Source organism: Grus americana, chromosome 8 (genome assembly GCF_028858705.1).
Source record: "Grus americana isolate bGruAme1 chromosome 8, bGruAme1.mat, whole genome shotgun sequence".
NCBI classification, from domain to species: domain Eukaryota; kingdom Metazoa; phylum Chordata; class Aves; order Gruiformes; family Gruidae; genus Grus; species Grus americana.
In genome coordinates, this window is record NC_072859.1 from 14911130 (window position 1) to 14924041 (window position 12912).

The following is a 12912-nucleotide window of genomic DNA, read 5'->3' on the forward strand; positions in this document are numbered from 1 at the left end:
GACCTTTTTGTTTGCTAAAATGCTTTTGTGCTAAAATGATCTGTTATCCAGCTTTCCCCTTCAAAAATGTATTGTCTGTACAGTTTATATTTTGCAGCTTTGGTATGTCCTGCTTATCTAATGTAATAAAAATACTTTATGGCTTTTCATTTTGAAAAACTTTTTAGATTTGGATGTTGAAGGTTTATTCACACTTCAAAGTTCCCATTCTTAAACATTGTGGCTAGTATTTTTAATAATCTAATAACTTGAAAGCTTTTCTAGAGTAGCTTGCCTGTAATATGGCACTACAAAAACTGTAGTTTTTATTTTCTTAAATACATTTTCTATGAACACTGCTTCCTCAGAACTGCTATACTTATTCTGCTCTTAAAGAACGGGTGACAATATTCTACTCTTAAAGTACTTGGGATTGAAGGAGCATATCAACATAACAAATTTCATGCTACTTTTATCAAGTCGACTATCAAAAAAGGACAGTTTTCAATGGAAGATTGAAATTTAGATCAACTTTGATTGATTATATCTGGCTAAAACCTAAAATTTTGGTATTCTGTTAAATTGCAGCTCTTAGCATTATGGATAAGATAGCTTAGAGCAAAACTATAAAAGATTTCTTTAATGAGTGATTAGGAAATTATGTGCCCAGGCAGGATTTTGTTAAAATGCAAACTGGTCCGAAGCTGACTCTGAAAAGTACTTTTTCTTGTTTCCATGATACATTTGTTGCTGTTATTTTTTGGTGGTGTTATTTACTTTTATGTTGGCGTCTCTTACTACTTGAATATGTTTTGCTTTAGGGTATCCTATCATCTTTTAAAGAAAAATTGTTATTTTCATAGTGGCAGAACTGAGGTCAAAACTTTTAATTAAATCTGGATAGTTTTTAATTTAAGTATATCTTGATAATTTTTAATCACATCTTTAATCAGGCATCAAAATGAGAGCCTGTAAATGAAATCCAAACTTTACTTGTTAGACAGTGTAACTCAATTGGACTTGAATAATGGTTAACGCAAGTTTTGCTTTATTTGCTACTATCCTTAGACAATTGAGAGAGGATACAAAGCTTCCTGTTCCAGCACAAATAATTTAATAAAAGGCAAGTAGTTAGAGGATGTAAAATATGTGCTTAAAATAATTTTCAGTATCTAACTGCATTTACATTGAGCTGCATCTTTAGGGGAATGCTTTAGCATGAACAAGCTTCTAAAAAGATGTCTTCTTCAAACTTTAATTCAGATTTCTCAGAGTGGATTGAATGACTTGAATACGCTTTGTTGTGTGCCACCTTTCCCTGAGTTCTTAAAATAATTCTGTGTATATTTAATTTTTATTAAATCTATAGGGATGCTTCATTTGGGAACTGCACGTACAATCTTACGATCTTGGACTGTTTACAGGGAATAAATAAGGTAATAACACTTTTCCTTAGCAAAACACATTTAAATTGACTTTTAAAACGTGAAGGAAAATGCTGTTAAAACACAGTATTTAGAAAATCTGGTTTCAAAGCAAAATGTATGTGAATGAGTAGTATCCTGTCATGAAGCCCAAGTTACTGAGGACTGTTTGAGTAGTGACAATGGAAGAAGGTTACGCTTTTACCTGGCTGGCCTGGCCTTTGACAGCTTTCTGACTTCACCTTGTGAATTGGAATGTGCAAACACACCAGGCCAGGCTGGGGGCAGTTCTTAACAGTGCAAGGCAGTGCACTAGATCTGCTAACAGATCATTTATAACCATTGGTAAAAGGCAATAACATAGGTTGATAAAGTCAAGCGAGACAGACACCCAGGTATACTGTGATTTAATCTGAGCAGTTTTTGAACGCACTTGGCCCCAACTTCCCCCAAAACACTTGGTTCAGTGTTTGACACTAATCTTTTCAGAATTGTTTAAAAAGAATGAAAATTAATGTATCTAGTATTTTAATGTGTCACTTTCAACAGTCCTGGTCCTGGGGAATATTAAGCTCCAATATTCCTTTTTTAAAATGTTATGTCACATCTTAATTGGTAACCTTGTGTTATGGCGTATATTTCATACTATAAGCAAAGATTAAATTTTTTTCATCATTTCCCAGTGATCTTGAAGGGAGCAGGCTATATGAACAGTTCTATACGGACACTTTATAGACTATTTGTAATTCTTAAAAGTGTGGCAAAACAGGTGTTTCTTAAAAATTGAAAAAAGAGAGATCGAGCTTTATATTTTTAGTTCTGTGGGGGCGGGAAAGGAGCTGTCACTTAACAGCAAGTCTAATTTGTGTGGCATTCTACAGATCCTGAAGCTCTGTGAAGCAGTCAGTGCAGTCACTGTAATTTATCTGCAACAAACATGTCAAAAGGACTTTGAGAATCAGTTTTTCCTCCTTTGTTCCCATAAAGTTTATTATTGAATTTTTGTCCAGTTCACCTACAGAGATAAATATACTTTGAGCAGAAACCGTATGACTAATCTAAAGTAAAACCTTAGTCTACCTGGGTAAATTTGGTGTTTGCATCCACATATCATATACTCGTAATTCACAGGGTCTCCAAATTTTGGAGTGCAGCCAGCCAACCATGCTTAAATGATTTTTCAAAATCAGCTGTTCAGACAAACCTCTTGGTATCTTAGGGTTCATGACAGGCCCAATCATCAAGCCTATGTTGTAGACAACAAAGCTATTTTTGTTTGTCTTAAAAAAGGTGCTCTATATGTAGCAAATAATGGCAGACTGATTATTGGGTTTTTTTTAAAATCATAGATATGTGGTGTGTTTTTTATCACACTTTAATCCCAGAATGTTGTGTAATATCTATACTTCTCAGAATGGAGTAGATGCAGTATAAATACATGCTGCAGAACTGTTTTCCACCTCTTCCTTGAAAATGTCCTTGAAAATTCCAAGAAATTTGGACTATGAATTCCTTATTCATAGAATTGTTTGTAATATGATATTATACACTAATCTTTAGTACGAAATTGGCATATTTAATAATAGTACAGTAATCAAATACAAAACTAGGACTTCCTTCAATCCTGTAAAATGCTATCTATTATAGTCTAGTGAACTTCATTCTATCAGTGGAATATGTATTAAAAACAAATCATAAAATACAGGTTATCCACAGTACTGTATTCTGTATATGCCATTTTGCTTGGATATTATGGTGATAAAATCAGAGTATCATACTAAGTATAGAAAAATCAATAAACTCTTAATGTTCTATATTTACTTATGCCCGACTGCGTGAAAATGTATTCAGCATAGAAATCATTGAATGACTTTTGTATGGCAAAAAGGGAATTGCTTTTTAATTTGTCATCTGCCTTAGAGGAAAAAATAGTGGGGTGGAGAGAATCAATTTTATAGTTTAAGGGATATGCAACAGCCTTATGTCCCATTGTAATGTCTTTGAAGGGGACACAGTGAGCCTGCCATGCTTTAGTGACATTGTTGGAGTTTTTGTTGTCCGTGTTGTTAATCTGTGCAAAATGTAATGTTGTCTTAACATAGAGACTTCAATAAGCCAAAAGCACAAACACTTAATAATTTAGTTTTTGATTCTCAAAAACAGTATTATAAAATGAGATGATATCATATTTCAGAATAAACTGATAACTTGTTGCCTTTTAGGCCTTGCAGCATGGATTTTTTGACTTTAAGACATTTGATGTGGATGAATATGAACACTATGAGGTTTGTACATTAAATAATGAGTTAAATGTGTTTAGTTTACCTAAAATAAGTTAGAATATACAGTATCACACAACGTAAAACATACTGAAAACACATTTTAATTCAAGTAAAACCTGGTGTTCATATGTAAGGTATGTACATCCAAACCTGTATGCTGTATGTGAAAAACATGCAAGATGAACATCCTTGCAATTTCAGTGCATCACACAATAAGTCTACTGTTTTCTCGTAGCCTGTCTGGCTTCTGGGACCTCTTTCATGCTTTCCCAACCTTCCCCCAGGATATAATCCAAGGTCTGTCAGCTGACCCGCAGAATCTGTGTTTTCTTCCAACACTTGTTGAGCTGCTTCTTGAGATGCTACTAGTCCCAAACATATGATACATTTTTTTTATAGCCACGTAGATTAAGCTAATTTGAGCTATTTTAGTAAGGATGCATTACATGGAGATTCTAGTAAGGAAAATACATCCACAGTATTTCCCTAATGAAGTCCCAGAAAGCTCACAGATATCATTCATTGTTCCGCCAACCTTCTTACAATTTAATAATACATACTCTGGATGACTCTAGATGCTGGTAGGACTTTTAATGTACACACCTTTACCTGCTAGTAGTAGACAGTTATCTCAAGCTATATTGCCGCAGAGAACCTTTAAAATATGCCCTTGTCTGTGGAACTCCCTGAAGTTTCTGCAGTTGCATTGGTTAAGGAGAAAGATATATAAACTAGAGGTGTACTAAACATTTGAATATATATTAAACTCTGGTTTTAGAGTTGTGTTACTTTATTGTAGCCAGTATTCTTCCCCCCCAGCCACTCTACTGCAGTTTTCAGAAAACTTGAAAATAATGAGAATAAATTTGCTTAGCCTGAAAAATGTCCATTTTAAAATTTATTTTCTTAAGTTGAATATTTCTAATATCAAACAAGTTTTAGGGATAATTCCTTGTCTTAAATCTCTGTGACATTTGCTAAATATTTTGTTTTACAAGCAAGAAATATGGGTGACTTAATACGTATCTGAAATACATACAGCTGTAGGAAATGCTTCATAAATGTTCAAGAAAGAGAGTGAAGTCAGGAGAGGAATAAACAGTGGAAAAAATTAATTTACAACACAAATCTATACAGTAGAGGTTGGCTGCAATAGGCACACTATAATGTAAAGCTATTCACAAAACGTAAACACACTTGTAGAAGGATTTCTGTATACTGTAATGTTCCATAATGTTTAGATTGAGAAATTGGTATAGCCTTTGCTGAATCACCAAAATTAAATCAAGAGTAACTGATATTTAAAATATGAAAATGCTGCTTTTTTGCTTACTTTCTGTACAAAAGGAAAATGTTTGTTCCAAAACCAAATGATGATTGGGAATTCTTAGGAATCTGTATATACAGTAGATGTTAAATCTACCCAAAAAAAGTATTAAAATAATTGACTAAGGCTATCCCATTATCTTGTTTAATGCTTAACATTATTTTAGTTTGTGAAAAGTATGTATGTGTGAATGATGTTTAAAGTGCTGCCGGCTGTCTGAGTTTAAGAACCAAGAACTTGGAATCATCTTTAAATTTTTTGTCCATTTTTTGGTATGTCTTTTATTATGTAATGTATCGTGGTCAGCTTTGTATGTTTAGATATGTCCTGTGCTATATATTGAAAACTTTAAATGTTCCAGGTTTTTGCTGTGTTAGGTCTTCAAATGTGTAGTTATGTGGAGAAAAGTTGCATAAAACTTAAAGAGAGCAGGCTAAAGGAAATCCTATTTCACATTTATAGTTCTTTAATCTTACTACATTATTAAGGCAGCTAATTCTCCTTTTGTTGGACTAGATGTAAAATATTCAAGTTCTCTTTTTTTAAAATAATAATGTTGTTTACATGTAGTGTTGAGTATATATACACATATACATATATATCTGTCATTCAGATCGGTTAAAATGTAAATAATTCACAATAACCCATGTAACTATAAAGAATACTTAATTCACAAATAAAATGGGCGACACAAAAATACTTTTAACTTATTGAACAGGACTTCTTCCGTAAAGGGGGTAAAGGTGCTACAATGTAGAGATTGCAGTCTGTGATACACATTTGGGGGCGCAAGGGGTCCTGATTTGGCAATAAGATCTGTTCACTAGTCCTTATGCAACCTTGTTAATTTCCAGGAGTTTTCACTGTGTGAGGATATTTGGAGCAAGCCTAATGGGCTTAGCCAAGCAAACAGTTGGCGAATTGATTACAGTAATGTCCATTATCAGAACCTTTCACTCATTAGGGTGTTTTGATGAGCTGAGAACTAAAAACACAAACTTAATAATGCAGCTGAACTGAGTGCCATGTCCTTAAAAGTCATGCTGAGCGTAACTGCATGCCAAATGAGGAAAGAGCACTTTTCAGTTAAAGAAAAAAAGAAATCAGTTTTGAATTGTAGTTATGTATTTCCAAAGAAGCTTCTAGTTTTGGCATTAAGAGAATTTGCAGAACCTTTTTGAAGTTTTCATTTAAAAGTGACCAAGAAAGGCAAAATGTCACAATTATAAAGTTTTTTTTCATTTAGTCTTTTTATTTGATTTATATTTTGCTTCTTTGATTACTAGCTCATCAGAGCTTATGCCAATATGTAGATTTCAGTTTCTACAGGGAACGGATAATTGGTTTGGAAGGCTAATTGCTTTTAATTTGTTTTCTGTGAATTGGGTTTTTAGCCAGTGCCTTACAGGGAAGCATTTTTCCATATTCTTTGATTAAAAAATACAAGAATGTTGGTGTTCGTCAGTGTTGTTACAAGTAGGTGTCTTAACGTGCTGAACCCTCTAAGGGAGAAATATCTTAGATATAGGATCTTTCTGCTTTTATTGGAAAACTTCACCAAAATATTTTGTGTTTCATTTTATTAAGAGATTTCTGAGCACCTTAAGGTTAGTTAGTTTGTCCCATATAGGTAAGCTAGCTAATTACATTTGAAGTGTTTTGTTTTAATGCAGCAGGAACATAGTAAAAAGTAAAATAAAATCTTTAGTAATTTTTTAACCTTGTATGTACAGATATTAAAATACTTTTTTCTTTCTCTTCTGAAATTTTTATAGCGGGTGGAAAATGGTGACTTCAACTGGATTATTCCGGGGAAATTTTTGGCATTTAGTGGACCACACCCAAAAAGCAAACTTGAAAATGGTATGGTGTATATTTTAATGCTATTCTATGACCTTATTTTTTCCAGCATGTTAAACAGTCACAGCAAATGAGCAGAAGATAATAGAGGTTTATAGATTAATTTTCATCTTCAGAAATAATCATACAGTGAACATTTTATATACAATCATAGAGCTTAATTCCAAAAGTTTTGGAATTATTCTTTGCTAGAAGAATTCCAATACCTGAGAAATTCAGGTCCCTTACTTTTCTCCTGGAACCTGACACTTGATACAATAAGTATGCAGAATTAAAGGTGAGTTGCATAAAGCAACATAATGCATGAGCATTTTGTGGACAACATTTTTTTGTATCACTTAACATGCTTATTCTGAATAAAATATTAAAGCATTTTTAGTTTTAGCATGTTTGTCATTCAAAAAAGGTTTTGGGGGCAATTTTGTTTAGTAGGACTTTGAACTTCATCTATGACATTAAACAATTGTTGCTTTATTTTTTTTATAGGTTATCCTCTTCATGCACCTGAAGCCTACTTTCCCTATTTCAAGAAACATCATGTCACATCGATCATAAGACTAAACAAAAAAATTTATGAGGCAAAGCGATTTACTGATGCTGGTTTTGAGCATTATGACCTGTTCTTCATAGATGGAAGCACACCAAGCGACAGTATAGTTCAGAGGTTCTTGAACATCTGCGAAAATGCTGATGGTGCTATTGCTGTACATTGTAAAGGTGTGTGCACTTATTTCTCAGATCAAAGTTCAAAATAAGTATAAATCCATAGAGGCTGTTCCAGAAATAAAGCATTTAAAAAATAATACTTTCTGGCTGTGAAAGTAATGTTGCTTTATGATACTTGACTAAATATATGACAAATATTTGTTATTTTCATGTGCATATTAAGTTCTTTCATCCAAGCTACTGTGTACAGTAATTGACAATCTGTTGCTCATTGTTCTGTTTTTTCTTAATACCACTTGAAGGCGTGAGTTTTAGTTGATGGAGATTTCTCTTTTGCATTATGCTTTTGCAGCATTATGATAATTGGCTAGGAAATGCAAGAGACTGAAAGGTTTTCTTTGTGCTTTTGGACTGCTCTACATTTTTCTGTGAGCATGACTTCCACGTTTCAAGTTAATGTGAGTTATTGTGATGCCAGCATTTCAAACCAGCCTATTTCAGCAAATCAGCCAGAAAATACACAAAACTTGCTTAGTCAAGAATGATTAACAAAGGCTTTTGAAAGGTTCAGCTTGATTTACGTTTAGAGTTGTGTAAGGACATTGTGGAGATGAATGTCTTGCTGATCTGAAACAAGAATAGGGCTATTCATTCATAATTTTTCCATGAACAATAAACATGCATATCAAAGATAAATAAGTTTATTTGCTAACAAGTTCTTACTGTGGCTAGAACCCAGAAATTCTGGTGTTAATAAGCTAGACATCTGCTAATTGACTAAATAAGAGTATAAATTATTGATTAGCAGGAGTAGATTGTTATTCTCCAGACTTAGTTGCTAAAGGAATACAATATACTTTTCTAGTGACTTAGATACAGGCTTGCTAAACTGAAGTATTTTTGGTCTTATGTCTGACCATTTAATAAGCAAACCAACAATCTCATTTTTTTAAGGTTTTTTTACACCCTTCTAAATAAGACTATGCAAATTTAAACGAACAGTTAACTTGGAGTTAATGTATTGCCTGTTGTTTTCTTGTATTCTTATTGCAGAAGTATTCCAGGCACAGCTTCCATGCTAGAAATTGCTTGTCCCAGAAGCTATAGAGTGGTTTAATGCAAAGGGTTGCTATGGGAAGTTTGTACAATAGCAGGAACTTAAAGAAAAGTACTGAAGTCTTAGTGATATGTGCGGTTGGTAGATGTTATCTGCAGTTTTCAGAGACCATTTTCTTATTCAGGTGTACATTTCGTATAGTACAGCTCTTGGTTATTTATTTGCATGTTGCATTCCTTTTGCATTTAAAAAAACCCCAAAATCAAAAACCCAAGCCCAAAACTATCTAACATTTACTTCCCCTTTTTAAATGCTTCTTCAGAGCTAGTCTTCCAGTATACAGTTAGGGAATCTCACTATTTGTGAACTTTTACCTTCATCCTTTTACCTGAATCATCTTAACTTTCCAAAAAGTCACAGCAAGATTTAGTTATTGGTTAAACGTAAAGAGCTTTCAGTTGTGTATAGAATTGTCAGCAAGGATGTTGGGCTGCTTAGAGAGTTTCCATTTAGATAGTTGTTGGTGCGTAAACAATAGCTGGCCACCATGAGACTGTAAATTGCAAATATTGTATTTGCAGAAAAATAAGGTTTAAGTGGAGGGACACTTTACTAGTAGATAAGACACAGGGTTAGAAAGACATTAATTCTTACTCTATAGTTAGAGATTTGATAGTAAAAACTAATTTTTCTGTCTCTCTATTCTCCCCTTAAAACCAGAATTAGTTTGTGATTTGTGGGGCAATGTGTTAAATTATTTTAAGCTATTGATATATAACATTATATGCTGGTCAACATTCATTGCTCTTTATACAGATAGAAGTGAATAGTTTTATAGGTTGGTTTCACAACAAAAAAAAAGCTGCTGGCTGAGAAGACACATGGTGCTCTCCATTGTGATGTGCATATATATTTATTTGCATGTATTTGAACCTTAATTTGTAAAGTATGTGTGTTAGCCTCTCAAAGGTACTTTGATTTTGTTTTTTCTGATTTTATACATATGAACTCTTTTTCCAGCTTGGTCATGGCTTTTTTAAAAAATACCAGCTTTTAAAAAAGAAAGTAGAATTGTACAAGCGCCAAGAGTGACCACTGTTGTATGTGTTCTTAAATGCTGTTAACTTTTAAAAAGTATGATGTATTTCTTCTTATATGTACAATTATGTGATAAACAGGATACTGAATCAGAAATTCTTTCTTCAAATAACATTGCAAAGAAGGCTTCTCATATCGCATACTTTGATAATTATGAAATGCTCTTGACTTTGTTGATACTTGTGTTTCTGTAGCTGGCCTGGGGAGAACAGGAACACTGATTGCCTGTTACATAATGAAACACTTCAAGTTCACACATGCTGAAGCCATTGCTTGGATAAGAATATGTCGACCAGGTTCTATTATAGGACCCCAGCAACACTTCTTGGAAGAGTATGTATACCTTATTTGCTACTAAGAATCAACTGCTTCTCTACATCCTTAACCATCTTGCACTATTTATAGGATGTACTTTCTGTCTACTGATGTCATATATTACTGCCTGTTGCAATATCTTTCAGGTTAGTTAATTTGGTATTGAAAACAAACTTACTCAGTCGCAGTCGTCTTCTCTGGAGTGCTATGCATTTTGTCACCTTAAGGGGCAGAGGGTCTCAAGACTCTGCATGTTTGTGTTCTGGGGGATTTAGGAGTTAAAGATAAATGTGTTGGAAATGTAAGTCTATATGTGGGCAAAAGAGTAAATCAACAATAAGGAAAAGACAGACTTTATATACTCTATATATAGCCTATGATGACACTTAAAATGAATCGTACAGTAGTATAGTTGATACAAGTTCTTTCTTGTAACTAAAGATTAAGTAAGTACATGGTAGACCGCTTATGATCTCTGTCAGATTCCTAGCATAATGTATGAAACATTTCTGATTTGCAGCTAACAGTCGTTAACAAAACAAATGTATGGTTTTAGTACAGCTCCTTCTCAAAATTGACTGTATACTCTGGGTTGAGAAGATTTCGTGTGCAGATAATTTGAATGGGTAATTCAAGGTCTGATCCTGACTGGAAATTAATAACAAAATTGCACTGGCTTCAGTGATGTAGACACTAAGTTTAATTTCATAGTGGTTTCTACATTTACTATTATAGTGGTTATGCTGATATTTTTTGAGTTGATAACATGATAATATTTAGTTGGAGGCATTTTCACTGTTAAAAGACAAAAACTTTTGAGAAAATTCACCACAAATCTATCTCTCTCTGAAAAAAAGAGAATGCAACAGCTCTGCTAGATACTGCGTAAATATAGTAAAACATGCACTGCCCTTGCATCTTAAAATCCATACGATATCAGACATAAAGGAGTATTACTGTAATTCATAAGAGAAATTAGCATGAATGAGGATTTCTATTTATTTTCCAGTGCAACTGAATGGGCACTCCTTTATTTGAAAGGTGGCCCACCCATTATTCAAAATACTGTGAATCATAAACTTTCACAAACCACAAGTGCTCACTGAAAGCAAATTAAACTTCTCCACACCGTGCTGATGCTTGGATGATGCACTCTTAAAAATAACTTCCACAATAGAGCAAAATTAAGAGAGAAAGGTAGCAGGGAGTGTGATTAGTGAGTGCTGTTTATTTGAAAGATAGGAAAAACAGGGCCCATGTCTCTTCTGCAGTGGTCTATAAATACTCGATTTGATTTTTACAGATAGGCAAAGAACCTTCAGATATTTTTCATTCATAGCTACATTATTCATAGCTAAAAGCTGTAGTATTGTTCAGTAAGAATTTTCTATTGTCCTATGGCAATAGATACCTGTTTTGACAATCAGGCAGTGTTACTAGTAGTGTCAAGATGGGATTGAGAAAGAAGAAGCTAACGTCAGTTGCATCACTTTAATATAAAATATCTTGCCCTCAGGGCTGCAAAGTTGCATCTGACAAAAAGGTAAAATCTTGCAACTTTGATCTCCCAACTTTTCATATGTGTCAGACCTTCATCTCTCAGGTTCTTTGAGGTTTAATAAGGGAAGTTTGAGTAGGTTTGGGGTTTTTTTTTTTAGAGACCCTCCCACCCAAGTAGGTATCAAATCAGTTTGTTACTGTGAATGCAATTAATATTGAAAGATTTCAAAGGTATTCAAATTCAAGCATGTTTTCTAGGCTGCTTCTGTTAGGTAGAATAAGTGGTGCTCCCTCTCCTTCTCTTGATGTTTTCTTGGGACCTAGTGAAATTTTTCTGGAAGTCCTTACCTTTCCCATTTATTATTGAGCAAGTTTAGGCAGTTGGCTCAGACTACTTGGCTCTTAAGCTTTGCCGTAATATTCTGTTTTCGAACAAGTTTCCAGTGAAGGTATACTCTGATTTAATTCCTCTTTTTTTTTTTCCTTCTCTTTTCAGTATAGGACGTTAATTTTACAATTGTTACAATAATAAGTAATTGGGTCTCAGTTCTTGGATGGAACTAGCATGACAGGAACTAGCATGACCATCAAAATTCCTTATCGAGGAATAATGCAGTCTCATCAACAAAAGCCTGCTTAGGTCATGCATGTTGTAGTAATTTATTATTTTTTTACCACCTGTCTGAAGGACATATAATCTTTTATTTTCTGAAAATTGATACTAGAGTCCTGTTCAACTTCACATGACTATGACCACTTCCACTGTGCAGGTCAGCTGTAGTTTTATTGCACAATATCTGTATACAAAACCCTCCTGCTAATAAGAAGTTGGAAAGTGCTGTATCATCATTTATTCTACACATTACATATATAAAAGCATTATTTTATATGAATTTTTAAGTTTTAAAATACCATTGCAAATTCCTAGTTAATCTCTTTTCCCAGTAGGATTTTGTAAAATGAAGTTTTAGTATCTGTAATACTTCCCCGGTGATTCTGGTTGGGGTTTTTTTTTGTTCTTTTTAACCATTGAAAATTATGAATTTTTTTTTTGTTTGTGATAGACATTTGATTTTTTTTTTCCAAATGAAGATGTACAGAAGTTTCAAATGTTGGTAATCTGAGTAGCATGTTTTCATATTCTATTTGTATGCAAATTTGTTGATATTAATTGATTTGGTTTTGTATCCTAAAGGAAGCAAGCAACATTATGGCTGGAGGGAGATCTCATCCGATCAAAGCAGAAACAACGAGTAGTTGATGGAAATATTAACAGAGTTCTTTGTGGCTTGAATGACATTTCAATCAGTGACAGCTTGAATGAAGTACAAGACTTGGATCAATACAGGGAGGTAAGAGTTCATAGGAAACAATTCAAACAAGCAGAGATGGAGTTGATCTTTT

The 12912-nt window shown here is 33.6% G+C and overlaps 1 protein-coding gene across 6 annotated transcripts in view; it reads left to right on the plus strand.

The window, feature by feature from the left end:
* CDC14A (cell division cycle 14A) overlaps nt 1–12912 on the plus strand; it is a 60794-nt gene that overhangs the window by 34416 nt on the left and 13466 nt on the right. For 4 of the 6 annotated variants that reach the window (XR_008578091.1, XM_054833911.1, XM_054833915.1 and 1 more), the window contains 6 exons: nt 1349–1415; nt 3626–3688; nt 6788–6875; nt 7359–7589; nt 9888–10026; nt 12704–12860. Coding sequence is in view for 5 of the 6 variants with exons in the window: in XM_054833911.1 (XP_054689886.1) it covers nt 1349–1415; nt 3626–3688; nt 6788–6875; nt 7359–7589; nt 9888–10026; nt 12704–12860 (745 nt within the window). In the remaining variant the exon portion in view is untranslated. The remainder of the gene's footprint in view (nt 1–1348; nt 1416–3625; nt 3689–6787; nt 6876–7358; nt 7590–9887; nt 10027–12703; nt 12861–12912) is intronic. The other 2 variants (XM_054833913.1, XM_054833914.1) reach the window with 1 other exon arrangement.